General features: G+C 39.2%; 1 protein-coding gene across 2 annotated transcripts in view; it reads right to left on the minus strand.

Annotated features, from left to right (window-relative positions):
* CSMD1 (CUB and Sushi multiple domains 1) overlaps nt 1-23,041 on the minus strand; it is a 1,601,557-nt gene that overhangs the window by 1,114,886 nt on the left and 463,630 nt on the right. For both annotated transcript variants that reach the window (XM_074329288.1, XM_074329289.1), the window contains exon 3: nt 4,723-4,835. In XM_074329288.1, coding sequence (XP_074185389.1) covers nt 4,723-4,835 — 113 coding nt within the window. The remainder of the gene's footprint in view (nt 1-4,722; nt 4,836-23,041) is intronic.

Raw genomic sequence — 23,041 nt, forward strand, 5'->3', positions numbered from 1 at the left:
TTTTTCTCACTCCAACTAATGAGCTGTTTCCTATGAAACACAAGTTCCTGCCCCAAGCAAACTTTTACTATTTAGGAATGTTGATTTCCTCCTCCCTCTACCTCCAGTATTTTTGCATTAAAATAGACCTTGACACTTTCAGATTGTTACAGATTTCCTGCACAAAATTTAAGGTCAATATATTCAAAGATGGCACATTAGGAAGTTGAGATAAATGTTGAGTAGGTAAAATTAGTATTTTCTGATCAAAATATTTGACTGTCTACATTCGTGGTTAAAATTTCTCCCTTTTTAACTACAATGTCAGCCAGCGTTTTTAAAGAAATTTTAAAGAGAACAGATTCCTTTGTTTCTTATCAGCTTTGCCTTAAACAAGAATCTAATTTAACGTTCTTTCTGCCTCATTAAGCAATTATTGCAAAAGTGAGTATGTATGTCAAAATATGCATATGATCTTCATTCCAAGTTCTTTAGAAAAAAAAAGCTACCATCCCATGGATAAGGCCTTTGCCCATTGTTCAAATAAAAGCTAGTTCTCCATCAATGGGAACACTATAGATGTTCTGTACAAAGAAATAATTTACTTTAGTGAATACATGTTGGATTCATGATATGCACACAGTTGGCGCTTTCTATCCAAATATAAGTTGTACTATACGAAAAAATTCTACTTCACACAAAATGCTAGATTATAAAAACTGCAATCAATGTCAAAGAAAACTGATTGTTCCTACAAAAATATAGGAAAAGTCAACCTAAATCATGGTAAATAATTCATGAAAACTAAATATTTAAAATACAATCAAGACATAAATTATTAAAGGTCAATATATAAAAAAATTACCAAATAGTTTATGAAACATTTGAAATGACATTCAGGATACACGTAAAGATGTGCATTAACAAAAGAAACATCATTTACAAATAAATCAAAATCGGAACCAAAGCAACTAATATCTGGAGTTGGAAGTTTTCATCATATACTCATTAACGTTTCTAACATTTAGTTCACTTTGTCATTACTAAGAAAATTGACTAGGAAATAGAGGAATTCCCTTTTAAAAAGTGAAAAAATTAAAAAAAGCATCAGAATGACAGGCTTTTTTGGGACACAGTCTCTAGATTAATACATGTCACCATGTGTTGTCATGTATGTTTGTTATGACGTCACACTTTTCCATGTGCTGACATGCCACATCAATTTTCTGATATTTAGATGATTTTTTGGTATAGCATAAACTTGATAAACAAAACAAGCAATTTCTCTAGTAATCAAGATCTTGATGAAGGTCAACAAATAGGATACAGGAATAAATACTATTTATATACCTAGTAGTTCATTGTTTGACAAATATAGGAATTTCAATAGTATGCCCATCTTATTTTAAATTATGTGCAATCCCAATATTTTCTGTTATAAATTTACCAGAGAAAATGATGCACATTCTTTGGTTTACTATCAAGAATAACGTTCAACAATGGAACTAGCAAATGAAATATTGTAAAACACCCTATTAAGTTAGTCACATCCATTTCATTATTCTGTATTTATGGGTTAAAATGTGTTGATTTCACCAACAATCTATAAACTTACTAAGACCCTGACAGGCTCCAGATTAAGAGAGTTAATTACTGTGTGTGGTAATGTTAGTGTGAAATTTATAAATATTTCCTTTTTATTTCCAGGGTTACGTGCAATGACTGAACACATTAGAATGTTTTAATTCATTATTTCCATACTTGTTATGTGGCTTAATATTTCCATGCATGAATAACAATTCATGTAAATGTTACCTATTCCAAAGTACTGCCAGAAAAAATAAAAAGTTAAGCGCCCAAGTTAAGTTTGTTTATTGTGATTAGACAGATTTTAAAAGTTTGGAAGCTATCCTTCAATTCAAGCAAATGAATTTGAATAAAAAAATTGAATATCAAACTGATAATATTAAACAAATCCTAATTTTATTTGGAAGAAAATAGTATTAGATTAAGATTAGAGGAAATCATATTTAAAAATGCTGATTTTGTATTTTCTATATAAATTAAATTTCCTTCAGTTGTCTTGGGTAAAACATCAATATTTTATTGTATTATTTTGCTTATATTAATTACCTGATGGACAGTCCCATCCAAATAAAACCTAATGAGAAAGACAGAAACCTGACTCATCAAAAGGACTCAATGTTTTGGTTCCAAAAAATTTCAGATATTTTTCTGACAATTATCCTTGGTTCTGCTTTATATTATATTTGAAAGGTATATTTGCATACTTTATGTACTGTTCTTAGTAATATCTCCCTTTTCCCAGTGACGTCACCTCGGTGCATCACATTGTATCTAACTATTGATAACTCAGTCGGTGTTTGTGATGGAAGCTTTACTCCCCTCTAGATAAAGTCCTTAGTGCTTAATTTTACACTGCAATTAACTATTTTCTCTTCAGACAGTACAAATTTATTTCCTCAGGAGACCTTTAAGCTAATTGGGAAATATTTTTAAAATACTGACATTAAATATTGTATACGATTTTGCTTTTGATGACAAAGCACTTCACAAAAAAACAACTAGTATTTACTTGTAAATAGACTATATTGCAATGTAACCATTTGAAAACCAAACAAAACTCATAGACACAGACAATAATTTAGTCCTTACCAGAGGGTAAGGGGGGAAGAGGGTGGTAGATGAGGGTAAATGGGATCAAATATATGGTGATAGAAGGAGAACTGACTCTGGGTGGTGAATGCACAATGTGATATATAGATGATGTATTACAGAATTGTACACTTGAAACCTGTATAATTTTACTAATCAATATCACCCCAATAAATTTAATAAAACATTTTTTAAAAATAATAAAGATTAGATTGACTAAGAAAAAAAATACACACACACATATATATATATATATATATATATATATATATATATATATATATACATAAATTTCAAAAAGAGCATTTCCACATATCAATTTAAACACGTACAAACACAGGCACACTCACGCACACACACACACACATACACATTTAACTATGGTCCTGTTAACTTTTCTAGTAATTTTGCAATAATTTTTAGGTACTCATAAATATTTTCCTACAGAGACAATCTCCCCAGTTGTGTTTTGTTATACCATCATGGTAACCAGTGATACCAACAACAAAAGCCCAGAAAGATCCAATTATTCCTTTGGCAATCACTCCACACCAACAGTTTCTGTAACATTTATCTTAGGAAATTCAGCAAAACATGATTTTCAAGTACCAACTTTGTCAGGAAGGGGACGAAATTTGCCAAGATTTCTCGAATGTGGAAACTTATCAACCTGATGAGCAAATATCAGACATGATATCTGGACATTACATTTCACGGATGACTGGTATGGATTGCCTTAGAAAACTTTTGCAATGTTAAGCAAAAAAAGAAATTATGTGAAGTTAGGATACACAGGAAGTGGTAGATATAAGAAAATTTGAAAGCAAATAGCACCTATTAATCTTAAATTAGCGTGTTACTCTCCAAAGAATAAATTACTGCCCGATAGTAACATACAGAAGGATGATTCATCCTTCCATGTCACTGATGCTGGTTTATATATAAACACAGTGGCCTGGAAGACTCTGCCGTCAGAATAGCTTATCATCCTAAGGATCGTTCCTCACAGAACTTTAAACAGAAGGATGCACTGGCCAGTTTACTTGTGTGCAAAGAGGACATTCCACCTGTGCACTTTCTGATAATCCCATACAAGCTAAGTTCAGTTGCACAAAGCACACGTAGACTTTATTTTCCGCAAAGAATGAATTTGCTCAAGTGTACCGAGGACTCTGAATGCAAGCACATGCAGACAGGACTTAGCCCAGAAGGATATCCGAAGTCAAGGGTGTGTGTTCTAAACAGCGATGGGCCTACACCCCGACCACAGTGTTCAATTCACAGGCTCTGGGATTTATGTTAAAAATAATAGCCTTTGTACTGCGCAGGAGAGAAAGTTTTTAAATATCTATATGAAACAAGACTAAAATAGACCTCCCTCAGCATTTGCACTTAAATTATCACTAGTGCAATTTCATAAAAATAGAATGTGTTATGTCATCATCTGTATTATTTCCTCTATCAAAGGTTCAGCTCTCTTTTATCCTTTTAAAATGTCTTCCCCAAACTAGTTCAGTAATGAGAGCGAGACTCCAAGGGACCCTAGACACAAATCCGAAAACACGAAAACTAATGAAACCCAAGCCTGATTCACGCAATGACCTACCAGTAAAACAAAATAATGTTCTCAATTAGAAGTTTCAACTTTGAAAACAAAACTCACTTAATAAAATTCCCTTTACTTAAGGACTGTCAGTATTATCACTTCACAATTTTTTTTAAGAAACTTCATCTGCATTAAAAATAAATTCTTCACAGTAAAGGAGTGCTGTTAATTAGTAGTCAAGATTCTCAAAACATCTCTGCTACACATCAAAAGTAAAACCACTTTTCCAATTAAAAAGAGTACTATCAATAAAGGGAAACTGTAAACACACGTTTTGTGCTAAAATGATTGGCAATGATACCAAATAGTGTTCTCCAATCATCAATGTATGCCACAAGAGTCAAATGTTTGCACCACAAAATCACCCAGAAAATAGAAGTTGACATTAAAACCTTTATCCCCAGTGGCAAGTGTGAGATGGTCTGGGCAGTGAGGTGTGCAGAGGGCAGTAACCGTCCTACCTTCATACAGGGCTTTGAAACCTTGGGCGCTCACGGCGAAGTCAGTGGTGAACCACAGCGTGAGGACAGATCCCGTGCTGACGATGGAGGAGGGCAGCTCAAATCCCGAGAGTCTAAATGCCAAAACAACACATGCATATTGTTAGAAAGCATGAATTTGTTACTGAAGCTAATTTGATGAATACATCCTATTTCTCTTTCCACTGTGGTGTATTTATTTGAGGTATGACATTAAACAATGACATGATCTGTACACAAGATGTTGCTAGGTAAGTAAGCTTGTCTGAGCATCAGAGTTAGTTAAACAATTTTTGAGAAGATTTTTAAAAAATCCTTATCTTATAAGTTTATTTTTTGTTTAAGTCGATTTGATGTACAATCTTATATTGATTATATTAGTTTCAGGTGTACAATAGTGATTCAAAATTTTTATACCTTAAAGGATGTGATCATGCCCACTTCTTCTAGTACCCATCTGTCACCGTGTAGACTTGTCACAATATTACTGACTATGTCCCCCTTCCCCCTTTCATCCATCCCTAAACACCTCCCTCTGATCTCTGTTTCTAGGTGTCTGTTTTTGTTTCGTTTTGTTTGTTTGTTTTTGGATTCCACATGTAAGTGAGAGGGTATGGTATTTGTCTTTCTCTGTCTGACTTACTTCCCTTAACGTAATACCCTCTAGGTCCAATTATGTTGTTGCAAATGGCAACATTTCATTCTTTTTTATGGCTAAGTAACATTCCATTGTGTGTGCATGTATACACACACATGTCACATCTTCTCTGTCTATTCATCTTTGGATAAACACCTAGGTTGCTTTCAGAAGATTACTTCTTGAAGGAACGCTAGAACACACCCTTGTTTTAAACAGAGCAGATAGAACTGGAGGCAACACAAAGTCGTCCTCAAACAGGTTACACACATAAGATGACTTGGCATCTGTTTTTGAGTTCATTATATTCCTCCTAAATTATTAGATGGTGGGTTGTAACATCTCATATTAATGTACTTATTCTTAATATCTCCCCAAAATAAATCACAGTTTCTCTTGAGAAGAAAACATATGCTACTCACAGCATAATAATTCAACATCAATTGCCACCTTGAGCAGAGGTCAAATGAATTGATTTTCATGTTTGGATTTCAAGACAAATCTTTTGAGTTCTAAGATATATTTTCCACCTATCATTAGGTTTGGATATATTTAGGAATTTTAATGAGAGTAAAGTCAGAACTCCAAATGAGTGAACTAGTATAATGTGCATATTACTTTACAAACTAAGAGCTTTTTAAAAGGTCAAAAAATGCTTCATCAGTTTATATTTACATAAAGTTTACTAATTAAGTACTTTGTCTACAGATATGTGGGTTAGTGTAGCCCAAACACAAACCTCTGAAGCCAGAAGAAATCAACCTGAATGTTTATTCCCCATGGGAGAAATCGTGGCTTGCCAGTAAGTCCACGGCATTGAACCTAATTACAGTCTCTGTGGGTTGCAGAATCAAAATAGAAACCAATAAGAGAAAACTGAAAAGACAATCGCCAGTCATTAAACAGCACATGTCTACATAATCCATAGATCGAAGAGAAGGTCTCAAAGGAGACTTTTAAAAGAATGCACTGAACTAAATAAAATTTAATACACGACATATCAAAATTTGGAGGACTCAGCTAAGCAGTGCTGACAGGGAAACTGATAGTGCTGAAAAAGTGCATTAGAAAAGAAGAAAATTCTCATATTAATCATCCAAGCTCCTACACCAAGAACTTAAAAAAGGAAGAGTAAAATCAACCTGAAGCAAGTAGAAGACACAGGAATAAAAGGTGAAATGCAGAAGTCAGTGAAACTGAAAACAGAGAAACAATAGAGAAAAGCAATAAAAAAGAGCTAATTCTTTGAAAAGATTGACAAAATTAACAAGCATCTAGAAAGACTAACAAAAAAAAGGGGGTGTAGGAGAAGATGCACATATCTAACATCAGGAATAAAATAGCAGATTTACTAGTGACCCCACAGACATAAAGAAAAAAAGGTTACAAAAACTGCACACATAATTTTGTCAAGTTAAATGAAACTTCCTTAAAAAACAGAAACTACTACAATTTATCCAATACAAAATTTAAAAACTGAGTAACTCAATAACTATTAAACTACCCCAAAAGAAATCTGCAGGCCCAGGTGGTTTTACAAAGAATACTAGTGCTATACTGAATGCTTGTATGCCCCCAAATTCATGCTGAAAATGAGTCCCCAGTGTGATGGTGTTAGGAGGTGGGGCCTTTGGGCAGTGGTAGGTCACGAGGGTGGATCCTGCATGAGTGGAGTTAGCCCCCCCCCCTTATAAAACAGACTGCAGAGATGCATTGCCCCTCTGCCACATGAGGACACAGCAAGAAGAAGCCATCTGTGAAATAGCAAATGACCCTCGCCAGACACAGAATCAGCTGGCACCTGGATCTGGGACACCCCAGTCACAAGAACTGGGAGAAATCCATTCCGATTATTTATAAGCCACCTGGCCTATGGTATTCTGTTATTTACACTAAGACAACTATCCAAATACACTCAAATAGCTACTAAACACTTAAAGAATTAACCAATTTTACCCAATCCCTTCCAGAAAATAGAAGTGGATGGGAAACTTGCTTATGCATTTTTCACACTAATGTTGCCGGTACCATAGACTGAATTGTGGCCCTAAAACTTCATGGTGAAGCCCTAACTCCCAATGTAACTGTATTTGGAAGTAGGGCTTCTACAGGGCAAGTAGATGAAATAAGGTCATAAAGATAGGGTGCTAATCCAGTAAGACTGGTGGCCTTATAAGAAGAGGAAGATAAAGAGACTTCTCTCTCTTCCACCTGACCTTCCCCGCCCCCACCTCATGCATACACTGAAAAAAGGTCACAGGAGCACATAGGCAGAAGTCAGGTGTCTGTACTCCAGGATAGTCCTCACCAGAACTTGACCATGCTGCAGCCTGCAATCCGATTTCAAGCCAGAAATACATTTCTGTGAGAAAATCAATTTCTGCTGTCTAAGCACCCAGTCTACGGCATTTTGTTGTGGAAGAGCAAGCTAAGACACCCTGAGAGTCAACCAGACAAAAACATGCAGCAACAACAACAAACCAATATCCCTAATGAATATAGATGCAGGAATCCTTGACACAGTAAGAGAAAACAGAAGTAAACAATAGATACCAAAGTTATTCAAAATGACAAAGAGAGTTTATTTCAGGGATGTAAAGAGGGTTCAATATTTGAAAAATCAATCAATGTAATGGTCATAAAAACAGGCTAGAGTGTAAAATTACAAGGTAGTAATAACCTAAGTAGAAAAAAGCATTTGACAAATTTAAACAGTCAATCATGAGAAGACATTTCAGTGACATATGAATGGAGGAAAACATCGCCTACTTGACAGTGATTATCTACAAATAATAATGATAATAATAAAAATAATAAAAGCGATGGCTAATATTACACTTAGTGGTAAGACTTGAGTGCTTCCCCCTAAGATTGAAACCAGGCAAAAATGCCTGGTCTCACCACTTTTATTCAACATTGTGCTGGAAGATACAGCCAGTATAACAAGCTAAGCAATGGAGGTGGATTAGCGGACTGGGTGAAAAAGGTGAAAGGCATTGAGGAATAAAAATTGCCAGTTATTAAAATATCACAGAGATGTCAATACAGCACAGGGATAATATTGTGACAACTATGTATGGTGTCCGATGGGTACTAGCCTGATCGGGGTGGTGACTTCATAAGGCATATACATGTCTAATACAATACTGCACACCTAAAACTAATATAATTTTGCATGTCAACTGTAATTGAAAAACTAATTAAAAAGAAACATGCTAAGAAATGGAAACAAGTGCATGCAGATCGGAAAGGATGAAATAAAATGGCCCCTATTGGCAGGTGACACAATTATCTACATAGATTCTGCCAAGGACCCAATAAGAAAACTCCTCGAATGAATACCTGAAGTGAGTAAGTGCACAGAATGAAAATACACATACGAAACTCAATTGTGTTTCTACATACTGGCATTGAACACATGGCCACCAAAATCAATGATACAATGTCATTTACAGTCATTGAAAAATGCTGAGATGTATCAAAAGATGTGAAAATTCTATCCTGAAAACTGTACAATTGTGAAGAAAGAAATCAATGAATCGCTAAACAGAATATACCAATGCTAATAGACAGGAAGGCTCAGCCTTGTAACAATGTCAATTTTCCCCAAACTTATATCCAGGTTTAACATTTTCTATAAAAATCCCATCAAAAACATTTTGTAGATATAGACAAGGCTTTTCTAAAATTAATATGGAAAACCAAAAAATAGAATAGCTCAATGTTTTAAAAGGTTAAAAGCAATCAGCCTACCCACTTTCAAACTTATTTCATAGTTACAGTCATTAAGAGTATGTGGTGTTGGCGGAGGGCTAGATCCATACATCAGTGGATGCGAACAGAGAACCCAGAAACGGACCCACATAAATACTCCCAACTAGTTCTGACAAGGTGCAAAGACAGCTGAGGGAGTAAAGGAAGCCTTTCAGCCAATGGTGCTGGAACATTTGAATGTCCATAAGCAAAGGCAACAAACCCATGAGCCTGGATCTACGTCTAGCAACTATCTAATAACTAACTCAATAAGGGCCACAGATACAAATGTAAAACATAAACCACAACTTTTAGCAAGAAAGACATAGGGAAAGACCGTTTAGATCTAGGGCTAGCCAAAGAGATTCTAGACTAATCAGCAAAAACACAATCTATTAAAGGAAAAATCGATATATCAGAATTCATGAAAAATAAAAAAAAAAAGTTACTCTTTGAAAGTACCTGTTAAGAGGATGAAAAGACATGCTAAGACTGGTAAAAAAAAATATTTGCAAAACCACATATCTGGCAAAGGACAAGTGTCTAGAATATAAAACAGAACTGAAAAGACTCAACAGTAAACGAACAAACAATCCAATTAGAAAACAGGCAACAGACACAGACTCTTTTCATTGAAGAGGATATGGAGACGGCAAATAAGCACACAAAATGTGTTCCAATTCATCAGCCATTAGGGATAGGGAAATTAAAACTGAAAGGAGATATCACTACACACCTAGTCAAATGGCAAAAACAACAAAAAACAAAACAAAACAAAAAAACAGTGACAGTACCCAAAGCTGGCTGGAATGTGGAGAAAACACATTGCTCGCACAGCGCTAGTGGGCACTGCCCGCCTAAAGACATTTGCCAGTTCCTCACAAAATGACACACGCAACTACCACACGACCAAGCCATTGCTCTCCTGGGCACTGGGCACTCACCCTGACAACATGAAAACTTATGCTCACACAAACCTGTACATGAATGTCTGCAGCAGCTCTGTTCTTTATAATCAAACACTGGAAGTAACCCCAATGTCCTTTAAGGGGTGACTGGCTCACAAACTCTGACACAGCTATAGCACGCTGTACTACTTACTCAGCAATAAAGAGAAATGGATATTCATGGGCCACACCTGGATGAATCTCCAGAGGAGAACAGAGTGTGAAAAGAAGTCAGTCCTAAAAGGTCACGTGCTGTGGGACTTGATTTTTATTTATTTATTTATTTATTTATTTAGCATTCTTGAAATGGCAAAATTATTGCAAAGGGAAGCAGATTCTTTGTGGCCAGGAGCTGAGTGGGTGGGGCAGGAGAGAAGTGGGTGTGGCTGTGAAAGGACGACCTGAGGGATTGTTATGGGGGAACAGGGTCTGTACCCCCACTCCTACCACCTCAGTGTCCTCCTCACGCTTGGACAGCAGTGTTGCAAGATGTCACCTTTGGGGGCACTGGGCAAAGAGTCCCCAGAATCTCTCTGTCTTATTCCTTCCAACTGGTGTAAATCTGTAATGATCACAAATTACAACGTTTAATAAGACAACAGATTGGAGGTGGTGGGACTGAGTCACGGAAGCCAATATTAACAGAGATTACAATCATCAAATTAGTAGAAAAAACAAAAACAGTAGTTAATAACAAAACTTTCAGATTTCAAAAGTCAACGGAGCAAAAATTAAGGTTTATTTCACTTAGCAATAGACTATTTTGAAGTTTTAAATATTCATTAGCATAAGTTTAAGCATCGGATAATGTGCTAGCACTTTAAATACAAATTCATGTTTTCTTTCATTGATATGTTTTATAAAGAACTGTGATTATGAAGACACAGTCAAACTATATCTGCTCAGGAAAAAGTCACACGATGCTAAGAGTTCTAAAGCAACGTTAGATAACTACCGGTCAGAAGGGAGGGCGGTTTAACATGTACAACTGTCGATAAAACATACAAACAGGATCTGCTACAAAGAGCTGAAATGGAATGGACTCCTTTGTATTCGACTGCAAAATAATGGACTCCAACATCAGCTGAGGGGCGTGGGAGAAGACGGTTGAGCTAATAGTAACAGATCGTAAAGAACATTCAAGAGCTAAGTTTGTAATTCAAACGTGTGTAGTCTTTATTCCACTGCACTAGTGGACAACAAGGAATCGTATAACGATGGTTGGTGAGGCTCACTCATTGGTCTCTCTGCAAATGTGCTGCTGACGGCACTTTTATTACATCAGTTAGATCTTCTCCATGAAGACCCTTGGGATAAATTCTATTGCTATCCAACTTTCTTTGAAGAAAATCTATTCTTATGGACACTGGTTTATTTTTAATACCCAGTAAAGCATGGGGCTGTTCAAGTTTCCCTCTGAGGGTTGGTAACAGAACATTTAGTGCCAAATGTCCAGCTTCCCAAAGCAGATCGCACACATTTCTGTCCCTTCTGATACTTACCTTGCTGTCATCCATGCATCTACGTATGTCTTAGTCACTTTGTCTCTCGTTATAACTAACCATCATATTAACAAAGTAGGAAGTTAATGAAAACAAGAAAGAAAGTTAAGTCCGCTTCCCCTTCCCTATCTCTATCAAACCTAGTCTCACCTACATCTTATGAACACGTGACTTACTTCTCCATCTACCCTGACTCAGAAAATCAGTCATTTCAAGGATTGGGGCAGTGATATGTTTATCACTTTGAGATGACTGGAATAAAAGTCAAGTCACAAATACAGGTCTATTTACCATGTATTTTCTGCCGTAGTTTTGCCTAAACAGATGAAGCTGGCGTTGGCATGTGGTTGGGCCAACTCGGGCTGAGCTCCAAAAGGGGCCCGTCTTCCCCAGAGGTCTAGGTACCCGCCCCTCCCCCCACAGCTGCCACTGCAGAAAACAGTCCTCGCCACCCTCTTCTAAGCATTAGGATTTCATCTGACACCACAGTTAATGAATCATTTACATTGAGGAAGAAGAGAATGGTTAGGAACGGCAATGGGGTTTGAGAACTTGTTTTCAGTAACTATTTGTTAATATCCTGATTAGTTATAACCAGAGACAAAGAAACCCGTTTCATTCTCAGTTAAAACAAAACTCTGTAGTTACTATGGGTCCGAACATACCTCTCTCTGTCTTTGCCTAGGTGCGTCCCTGTTGTCCTACAGAATCTCACTGACGGCATTTTCTACTGGGGAAAAAGCAATGCCTGTCGTACACCCAGGAGCTGGGTAAACAACAGAATGTGCCTGCCAGGTGAGTGAGTGTCAGGAAAAGCAGGCCGGTGTGGGGAACAGCTCCTGTATTCTCCCTCTGTGCTCATTCGGCACAAACATGAGTCTCAGAATTCAACAAGTTTATTCTTTTCACATTTCTCAAGAAATTACTACGATGAATTGCACTTAGAAATAGATCCAGAGTATTTTTCACTATTATTCAAGATACTCAAATCACCGATGCGATAACCTTGATTAGCAGAAGTGGGAACGCTGACAGAAAAACTAAGAAAGTCAGTGAAAAGCGAATCAGAAACTGAAGGCCGGCGTGAATGCTGTTTGTTTCACATAAATTAATGAGGAAGTTACAATTCCATTAAACAGTGCACTCCAAAGTGACACATTGTACACACTGTATAATGCATAGTGTTTGTGATTTTAAAATGTCAAATATCCTTAACACTACAGTTTAGTTAAAATGTCAAGTGTACATTTTAAGGAAATTAGGGGGGGAAATCACTAAATTAGATCTTATTCAGTGAATGTAATTGCTTTAAAGGAAACCTCTGTAAGGCCAAATGTTGGCAAGCTGACATTAATACTTAATATTTGATAACATCGCATTTCATGCCCTATGTCAATGTGCTTGTAAAAAAGGCTTGGTCAGCATTAGGAGATTAGAATCGTACCCTAAGAGTTAGCAAGGGCCTTAGAAATTAAATTATCCAATGTTTTACCGATTCCATTGATTTTCTCCGAGAGTCTCAGAAAGCCACCGCCCAGGGCTGTGTGAGTCACGCCTGGCTGAGAGCTGCACACCACACCAGGCAGTTCACTGCACTGTAAACCAATGACAGAATTTCAGGACTCCATCTCTCTGCTTTTGTTCAAGTATGAGTCTCATTAATATTACTTGGAATAGTTCCATGGCATGGGAAAAAATACAAGGCTTACTGTTTTGTTTTTTTGTTTTTTTGTTTTTTAATGATTCCTTTTGTAGCTATTATTACTATTTTAAGAGGCACTGTCTCTCTCGTTGCTTTATTTGAGCCTGAATTTGACCATGTGTTTAGTTCAAATGCAATATTGGGTAATCAGAATCTATTTTAATTCATTCAAAATATTTATTGGTCATCTACTAAAAGACATACTGATTAACATATTTTATGCATTCAAGAAATTTACAGTCTGAAGTGAAAGCTAGGGAAATCAATAGAAAGATTCCGGAAGTAAATCAGGATAATTCACAGAGCAGTCTTTCAGTAGCTACTCTGCCTCTCCATCCAGCTGTGACAGTGGGTCTATTACAATACACATGAAAGTTCTTGATACCCTTTGAATAGCTCAACAAAATATGGAATTATTGATACCCTCCATTTTCTCCTAAATTTCTATTTGTTCTTTTAGAAAAAAGTAATGCAGGAGTAATAACTGGGGATAAAAATCTCTTCAACTCATCATGGTAGACAGAGCCCCCAAATTTAAAAGGTATACGTTAAAAACAAAGTGTTTTCCCAATCACCAGAAGTTTATATAATTATAAGAGAAAAACACTGTCTATAAATAAAAGGAACTATCTTGTAATGGAAAGAACAATCTATGATCACCTATAGATGTAGCAGAAAGACGTAATTTTCAGGTGACATATCCATATTTTGGATAATCAGAAAACAGTGTGTATTGTCTGTGAATTCTGAAGTTTTACTAGACATACATTCTCTGTAAATTAACTAATTTATTTGCTAAAAGTTATTCAACATTATATATTAGAATTTTTCCAAGATTGGTTATAGGTATAGGAAAGTGTTCTTTATTAGAGTAGAATTTTAAAGTAGAAAGGGGCATTAGATAATATGCCAGGTATTTCAGTTTTTTAATTTATGGAGAAGATAAATTATGATTAGAGAGATTCAGTGATTTGGACAAAATTGTGCATACAGTGGTAGGGTCCATACTTATATAAACACATACACACAGCTCATCTCCCTTCCAAGCCAGTGCTTCTGCCACTTAGTCATTTCAAGGTGACTTGCCCAATGGGATCAAATACTGAAATAACAATTTAATTCTTCTTTCCCCACTCCCTCCTTTTTTACCCCCTGTAGGACTCCCTCTTTTCAGAAAGGATCTACCATTGAATACAATGAGCAAGGAATCAAGCCCATGGCTTTTGAGTTCCAAAAGAGACTCTAGAAACTCAGAACATCAGCAGTTCTATGTATTATTTTTAACTGTTAGGACTTAAGTTTCACACCACATCACTAATTTGAATAAAAATAGGATGACTGCCCCTTCCTTGAAGACTTGATAATGGTTTCCTGGTCCAGGTATGCGGACGATTAGGGCAGTGGCAGGTGACCTCGGACATTGGTATATTCCTGAGAGAACTGATGTAGACAGAAGAACCCTAGAGAGATTGACTTCTATAGGTTGCAGGTAAGGTCCTGGGAGGTGGCTACCCTCACAGAAAGTTGTCATTCCAGTGTAGGGTGGGGACAGTAGAATATATAAGGAAGTGCAATGGGCTGTGTCCAAGTTTAAGTGTTTCTCTGATTACACATCACAGTGCAAAGACACTTGAGCCCAAGAGGTAAAAGTCATGCCCTTCCTGGTTCTGAATACATGAGATCACGTGATTCATGGGGACAGCTGGGATTGTGAGCAGGTCTGGCTGCCTGGGACACAAGACCAGTGAGATGGGTCACATCTCAGATTACATGAGATTGTGCCTTGGGGTCAGAGAAGACCCTTGGACCTAGATATCTTCTAGAGAAGAGGATGCCAGTTGGCAAAATTCAAAAAAGATTGAACGGCACGCACGCATACATGCACACACACCCTTGAAATGACTAAATAAAAGTTCCTAGACTTTACCGGATAAAAATTCCCACCATCATTTGGAAAGAGATTCAATGTCGGAACTGATACAAATTCCATTTTTAAGTTTTATATTTTTCCACATCTTAACTCTTGCACTTTGAAAATAGCACCTATGTCATTTATTTTTCTGTTTCATTCAACATATCACTTATTTCTAATAATCAACATAAAAATACAATTCTACTTAAAATTTCAATTACAGAATTTCTATCACAATGTGTATATATATATGTATACACACACACACATATATATATATATATATATATATATATATACATATATACACATATATACTTACATATGCACATGTATACACATGTGCACACACATATTCAAGCCCTTATATAATTCTGTTGCTAAAAAATGGGATGGATTTTAAACTTAGGTATCACTGCTTCATTTAGCCTCCCTTGGGCTGAATTAAATACCTGATACTCTCTGTAAAGTTATATTTTTACTTCTTCTTTTTTGGTCTCTTCAGTATGTCATATAATTGGCCTGGCAGCAAAGATATTTGAAGAAGCTACTGTACTTGAAGTCTTTATTGTTACTGTTTCTAAGGAATGAAAGCTAAAAGTCTTGTTTTTATTGCACAATTTCAAGTATGAATGTGATATGTCTCTACTGCCTGTTTTCCTCTTTCTGAAACTCTTATCACACCTCTTTGGGTCTCATCTGATTTACAAAGAAGAACGGGACTTAGTCATTGGGTTTTGCTCCTTCATCATAGCCCAACACTGAGTTCCTAACAATCCTAAGTGTAATTATTAGTAGGCCAGAGAAGTCGAGAAGCAAAACAGGTTGTGAAATTTTGCATTTACAAGCGCCCAAGATTTCACGTTTACCTGCACTTCTCATTCACTTTCCCAATAGACGCCCACAAGGATGAGGAGAGAAAGAAAGCCCAAGGCAGGTTGTTGTAAGATGACTCCCCCAGCGGTGACGGCACAAGGCCTCGCTCCCAGTGCCCACTAGGAATGAAATGCAGCTCTACACAGCTTGCTGTCCACCTTGTCAGCAGGAGCACAGAACAAATACCTAAATGATTCATTGGCGACATTTTGAAGTGGCTTTCATACTGACTTCAGGAATAAAAACGCCCATATGCCTAGTGGGTATGTGTTTCTATCTACACGTCTGTGGATGGAGACACATACAATATGTACTAGTATGTCTTTCCTATAACCACATAGAAAATTCCCTTATGTTTCACTTAGCAATTTTGTGCTGTGATCGAGTTGCTTTATACGAAATGTAAACACTCTCAAAAGTTCAGGGCTATATTCTCATCTCTGAAGACTGATATGCCTATCACGGGACAGCACTCTTAGAAACAAGAAATGAAAACCTGGGGGGGGAAACACAGTTGAATGATCAAACGCGTATTGAACTTTCTTATCAGAAGTTGTGCAGGAGAGGCAGACAGATATTTGTCCTCTAAGAGGATCATGTCTCTCTTACGTGGACATACTCGGTTTTATTTTGAAAATGTCTTCAGATATCTAGTAGCCCTTTCACGTCTGGATAATGAAAACACTCCATGAAACTTCTTTTGATAATTTTAGATTCATTGCCTTTCAAAAGCTCTTGGGTGTGTGTGTGTGTGTGTGTGTGTGTGTGTGTGTACACGCATATGGATTATCCCTGTGTACACACCACACGTAAATACACAAAATATATCTCTATTGGATACAGAAATAACATCCTCCCTTCACTTCAAAATGTTTTGCAAACAGTGGCTGGGTTGGACCCTTTGCCAATTCCTCCTAGCAATTGTGATAAATGGATTATTCTATTTGATTTATAGAATCCAAGTTGGATCGGACAATTGAAAAAGAGTAGCAATCATCTCATTACAGAAGCCTGGGTATGCATCGATGAGGGAGGCACAGAAAGTGTAGGTTTAGAGGCTCTCAGAACGGAATGGGGACACAGAGGTGTGGCCTCTGCACTGGGGACCCCGGAGCTGGACCCAAGGAGTCCAAAGGAATGGAAGGTTCAGGAGGGCAGGGGTATGTCCACTGCAGCCCAAGGCCACACACTGAGGTCCCGGGAGAACAACTGCAGCCGACCTGTGCAAACGTCCCATGACCCTCTCCCATCAGGATCACACTCCCACGGACTCACTAAGAATGTTTTCCCCTTGGGCTCAGTTACATCACAGGAGGGCACCCTCTCCTGTGCTTTTGGCCACAGCTCATGACTTGTATCAGTGGTTCCCTGGCAGGTGAGGTAGGAGGCCGAGGGGGCCGTGTGAGGACACACAGAGTGCACGTGACAGCCAGCTCTTGTTGACTGCTGAACTACCATAATGTGGAAGACCACTGCCTCCAGATTTGTCAGGACCAGCCAGAAAGAAGAAATGAGTTAACCATTCTTTTTTTTTTTTAATTATGGAAATCAGTGTTTTAATAACACTGACTGTGCTGGTGCCCCAAAATGAGTCTCTGTGTAAAGTCTACCCTGTGTGTGTCCCCCCAAGTGGCCATACCATGGCAGTACTTTTCTGAGTGGTGCCACCTTTTTTTCCAGGAGCTGGGTATGGGGTTTCTCAAAGTGTACCTCCCTCAGGGGAGGAATTTTCTAAAATCACGTTTCGTGTTTGGTGCTTAAAATATGTACATGGTGTACGTACATCGTAAGAAACATTTCAGCTTCTTCAAATGATCATTGCTTATGTCACGGTTACAGCACAGTTTACATCTTCCCAAAGTCCTGAGTGGAACTGCATTGATTATGGTGATTTAGTCTCTTGGTGTCCCTTAGTTTGCAGGACATAAACAATTCCTCCAAAGAGAGTTCACTCTCTATGAAACGCTATTCTGTAATAAAACTGCCTCTGTGGGGGGCGGAGGGGGAGAATCCCCCAATTTTATTCGAGACAAATTCACCAAGAATTAACACCATTAATCCTCTTTTTTTCTATCAATGAATCAAGTTAGTTTGAGAAAGTTATTTCATAATTCCAGTGTGTCTATAATACACTACTGGAAACAACAGTCTAAGCAGATTTTGCCCCCAAGCATGAAATGTCATCCCCTCAACATGAATTATTGTTACAATAGAAACAGCAGCATTTACAAATGACAGTAAAATAGTGACACTTCTCCACTCATGAATAGACTGTGGAACTTGGCCCAGTGTCATCCCCTCCACTCTCGAGTCTTTTGTGCTCTCAGCTGCCTCTCCGCCTGAGTGACAAGGAGCCACACACCATCTTTCCAGTGCAAAATCCACTAGGAGGATTTTTCTATCAAGATCTTCTCAATCTGTTCCCCCAGATAGGTCACTTCTCCATGTTCAGATTTAAGATAAGCCCCGTGCTACTTTAGGATAATTTGCAGGGCTTCTGCTTTATTTTCTCATTGAGGGTTAGCATATTCCACACTCATGGAACGTACAACGTGGCTATGAAAAATGAGGGGAGCCCCTACACGATTTCCTCATCGCCAGGTGAAGGGTCTGGCGATGACACCCTGGAGGTTATTCCAGGTCTCAGTCACATTAAAAACATAATTCAAAGACCTGAAATCATAACATGCAAACTCATTTCACTGTGAAATATAACCAAATATAGTTTCAAATTGAGATTTCCTTCTTAATTGTGAACCAAACTTCTATATAACTGAAACCTGAATCCACTAGTTAGGTAGTTAGACAGAATCCACTGCATTTAGAATTATACAGACAACCTCAGAGATTGAAGTGGGAAGGATAAAAAAGACAGACAGACAGATGATAGATAGAGGAGAGAGAGGGGAGAGGAAGGGGAGAGAAAGGGGCAGAGAGAGAGACAAGGAGAGAACTAAATTTGAATGACGGCTTCTCAGTTTTTCTTGCTGATTCCTGACTCTAACACATACCCGCCCCATCTGAACATTGTGCTCTGTCCCCACCACTGGCACTCTGTGGAGTGACTCGGGGCCAAAACCAGAGGCTCACCGGAAAGAAGGAAAAGAGGGGAGAGGCAGAGGGCTGTGTGTCCTGACGCAGAAATGAAGAATTTCTCCTGCCGATTTGATCCCAAGCTTCCCGGATGAACCTGCCATGTGTCCGAAGTGCCACACGTGTCACTGAGTTCACGGAAAACACAGAGAAGGTTCTCGAAAATTAGCTCTGCTGTTTTCTTGGTGGAATTAATACAATTTATACGCGTATATGCTTTTTCAACAGTTGAATCTTATGTTTCTGGGCAAAGGGGGATTATTTCAAATAAACACTGTTTCTTAAAGGCCATAAAGATAATCCATTTTTATAGCGCTTTGTATTTGGGGATGTGTTCTCAGAAAACCTATAAAAACACCGAAAGGGCTTTGGTAAAGTTCACAAAGTGGATAGACGCAGATAGATACTAGCATCTAGAAATGTTAGCTATTCAGGAAAGACATTTATTTTGTATCTATTACAAGTAATAAATAATATTATAAGTTTATTACAAAAGAAATCCTTCTTAAAACACATACAGATTATGTATGCATGACTAGCAATTATTTTGAAAAACTTGGGAAAAAACCTTACATTTCCGAATGTCACAAAATGCCTCATCGGAGAACAACAGACTTGATTCATTTCTACCTGGAGCTGTTTGTCAAGCCAGAGCCCAGAGAGCAGGGAGCGGAGATAAAGCAGGTAAGGACTGGCCCTCGAGTTCCCCTCCCCACTGTGTTCATATAACAGGGACCTTTATATGCCGGGGGCACTTCGCATGGAGTTGATCTGGAATTGAGCGCCATTACACACACTGAAATGCCAGCCCACCTGTGGAACAGTTCCTCACTGCCCGCCGCAGTTCTGAGTTTATTTAGCCACATTTTATGAGATTCTTAGAATAATACGCCTTTTTGCAGGGAGGAAATTAAGCCCAGGGGGGGCTTCAGTAACTTACCCAAGACGCCCCCCATTGGTGAGCATCTCAGCCAGCATTCGAGCCCAGCAGCCTTTTTCTAGGACCCATGGTTTCACCTCCTGGCATCTCACAAGGGATTTCAAATGGGGGCCACCATGACACAAAGATATCCTGGACCGAATCGCACGTTTGGCCACTGATGGGGGAGCAGTCTGTGACTGGGCTTCTTTAGCTCAGTGTGGCACATGCTCGTAATCAAACTGTTGAAATCATTGTGTAAATTAATGACGAAAGTATCAAGCTCTGAATCCAGAATAGGGACACTTTTAAGGCAAATCCTGTGTGGTTGACCAGTTGGCTGTTCAGCAAGTGGGGCCATGGGGACGGTTCCTCCCAGTGAGGCCCATTCACCACCTGCCCCCACAGCATCGAGCTCCCTCCCCGTGCCAATGAAGGACCTGCTGACAGGCACGTGCGTGAAATAGTGAATGGCAAATTTAATAAAGCCAGCTATCTTCTCTGGGCTTTATTTTATTAAAAGGAAAGAGACGTGCCTCATTTTCTTTAGGCCCAAATCTGCCCTAGTCGGAGAGAGCTAACATTCTCATTTCTAGTCATTCACCTGGTATGTGAATAGACAACATTCTCATCTTTTGATGGAAAAACACTATTTATTCCCCCTACCCTTATAAATGTATAGGTGGAGATTAAAATTTGCACCTGTTCACCTTTCTCGTTCACAAACAAGGTAGAATGTTAGAGGATCTGGCAAAAGACAGAACAGACTAAAAGCCCATGAGGAAAGCCACGACGTTTTAGTGACACGGTAAAGGTAGGGAGGTGGGGCCAGCGGCAGGTACTGATGAGCACATATGTGGAATCACGGTCTTTAACTCTGGGCTCAAGGAAGTGACCTTACTCCCTCTCCACGTGTCACAAACACCAGCTTCAGCTCTGTCACGTGGAAGGACAAGGGACGTGAATATCTGCAACAAGAGGCTCCTGCCTTCGTGTTCTCACACTACAGGGCAGCACGAGGGCGCTGTGCCAACTCAGCCATCCTCCTCCCAGCCCCTCCTCGGGGCGTCCCCACACCTCCCACACCAAAACAAAAGGAGCACACTGCAGAAAGAAACCCACCCCAATCCTGTGGCTGTGCCTGCGAGAAGAGCCCGAAGGATACCGAACCAGAAAAAAAGCAGGAAGTGTTCCTGTCATACTCGTCAAAGCACATCACACATTGTCACTGAATATAAACGGAGAAAGAGCGTGGGTGGGGGAAGAAGTGTAACTAATCTGATTTTCTTTCCCTTATTGGAAGGGCTCAGAGTGCGACAACAAATGCCCGCCAGCACCTGGGAACACTCAGCCAACTGTTATATTTGAATATCAAGTTCACTGTCTGCCTCACTCCTACTTGCCTCTCTACCTCCCCAGGGCCCAGCCATTTCACAGTCGTTTGCCCAGCCCCTCTGGGACCCAGTTACACAATGGAGTTCTCTCTTTCCACATAGCATATGCAATGCAGGGTCTCTGCTCCCGCTCCCCACATAAGAACACAGGACATGGTGAGGCCAAAACGGAACAACAACGGAGCCATAGATGGGGGAATCATACCACTATATTCTCAATGGCGGCTGGTCTAGACACACAAGCAAACATCTGCCAGTACCCCAACAAGGGGTCTTCTTGCTCCCCAGTCTCGCTGGCGGCCGTGTGAGACACAGGAAGTAGGATCCACACAATCCACAATCCACAATTGGTTTGCTAATTGCACTTGGTAGCCGCAATCCGTCGCCAGCTTCCCGCCATCCACCCACCAACCAACCAACTCCTTACCAGCGTAGCCACGGTGGTTATATTCATGGCTAATGACTAACTGGTTACGGCTGATGGCCAACTAGTTACAGCTGATTACATCTGATGGCCATCTAATAACCGAGCCAGCACCTTTCCACATGAGGCCGAGAGCCTGGAAACTGCTCTCTGGGACTCTTTCCCTACACTTATGAAGAGTCTTAGCACACAGTTTTATGCACTATTGCCAAGGCTACCTCTGAGGCCACTGTGTGGCGTGGACAGAGGGAGGTCTGGGTTCAGGCCACCTCTCTGCCAGTGCTCAGCTGCCTTAGTGACCGTGGCTGTGCTGCGGTCTATGGACCCACCTGGAAGATGGTGCAAGTGTGCCCCATGCCCCACTCAATACCCAGGGAGCTCAAGGGGCCTCACCTAAAAACCCATCTGCTGGGCTGGGACATCAACCTGCCTAAATCAATTCTCCAAGCCTTTTCCATACAATTTCTCTTCCATTTTCACCGAAAGCCAGTGTATGACCTTATCTTCCTCCGAATGGGAACCGGGATTAACCTCTTAGCTGTCAAGGAGCACGGCCAATAGTCATACCAGCTCGTCTCGCTTTCTACAACACCATGCAGCACTCAAGGAAAAAGATAATCGCATGTCCGTTCATTTTGATACCATTAACTTATAAAATTTGTACACCACATGTATTCAGAGAATCAGGTATTCAAAAAAGTGCTGAAGTAAAATTGCCTAGCTACCTTATTTTCCAGAGAGGAGGGCCCTAGGATCCTAGGGACTCCTCATTTGCCTAAATGATCCTGGATTTAATGTCTGAGAAAACACCGCGTCTCCAAACTCCAGATGCTTTCTTGCTATGCCCCTCCCACGCTGGGGTGCGCTACCTAATAGCAAGGACAGTTGAAGCTGGTCAGTACTTGAAGCCAACCCACTCACAGAACGCTAATGCTCACTGCCAACATCAGCCGTAGACCAGTGAGTGCTTTGGTTCTCTTTCACCTTCCCTAGGAAGGTGCAATGGGAAAATCCCAGCTTGGTTCATCCATTTTACTTTCCATCTCTAAGCAAAAAGGAGATTGGGGAGCCCTGTAGAGCAAGACGGGGCATAATCACTCTCCTATCATTTTCTCCCCACAGTATCCCATCCAGGAGTTAGT

The sequence above is a fragment of the Rhinolophus sinicus genome, linkage group LG04, assembly GCF_036562045.2.
Source record: "Rhinolophus sinicus isolate RSC01 linkage group LG04, ASM3656204v1, whole genome shotgun sequence".
Classification (NCBI taxonomy): Eukaryota; Metazoa; Chordata; class Mammalia; order Chiroptera; family Rhinolophidae; genus Rhinolophus; species Rhinolophus sinicus.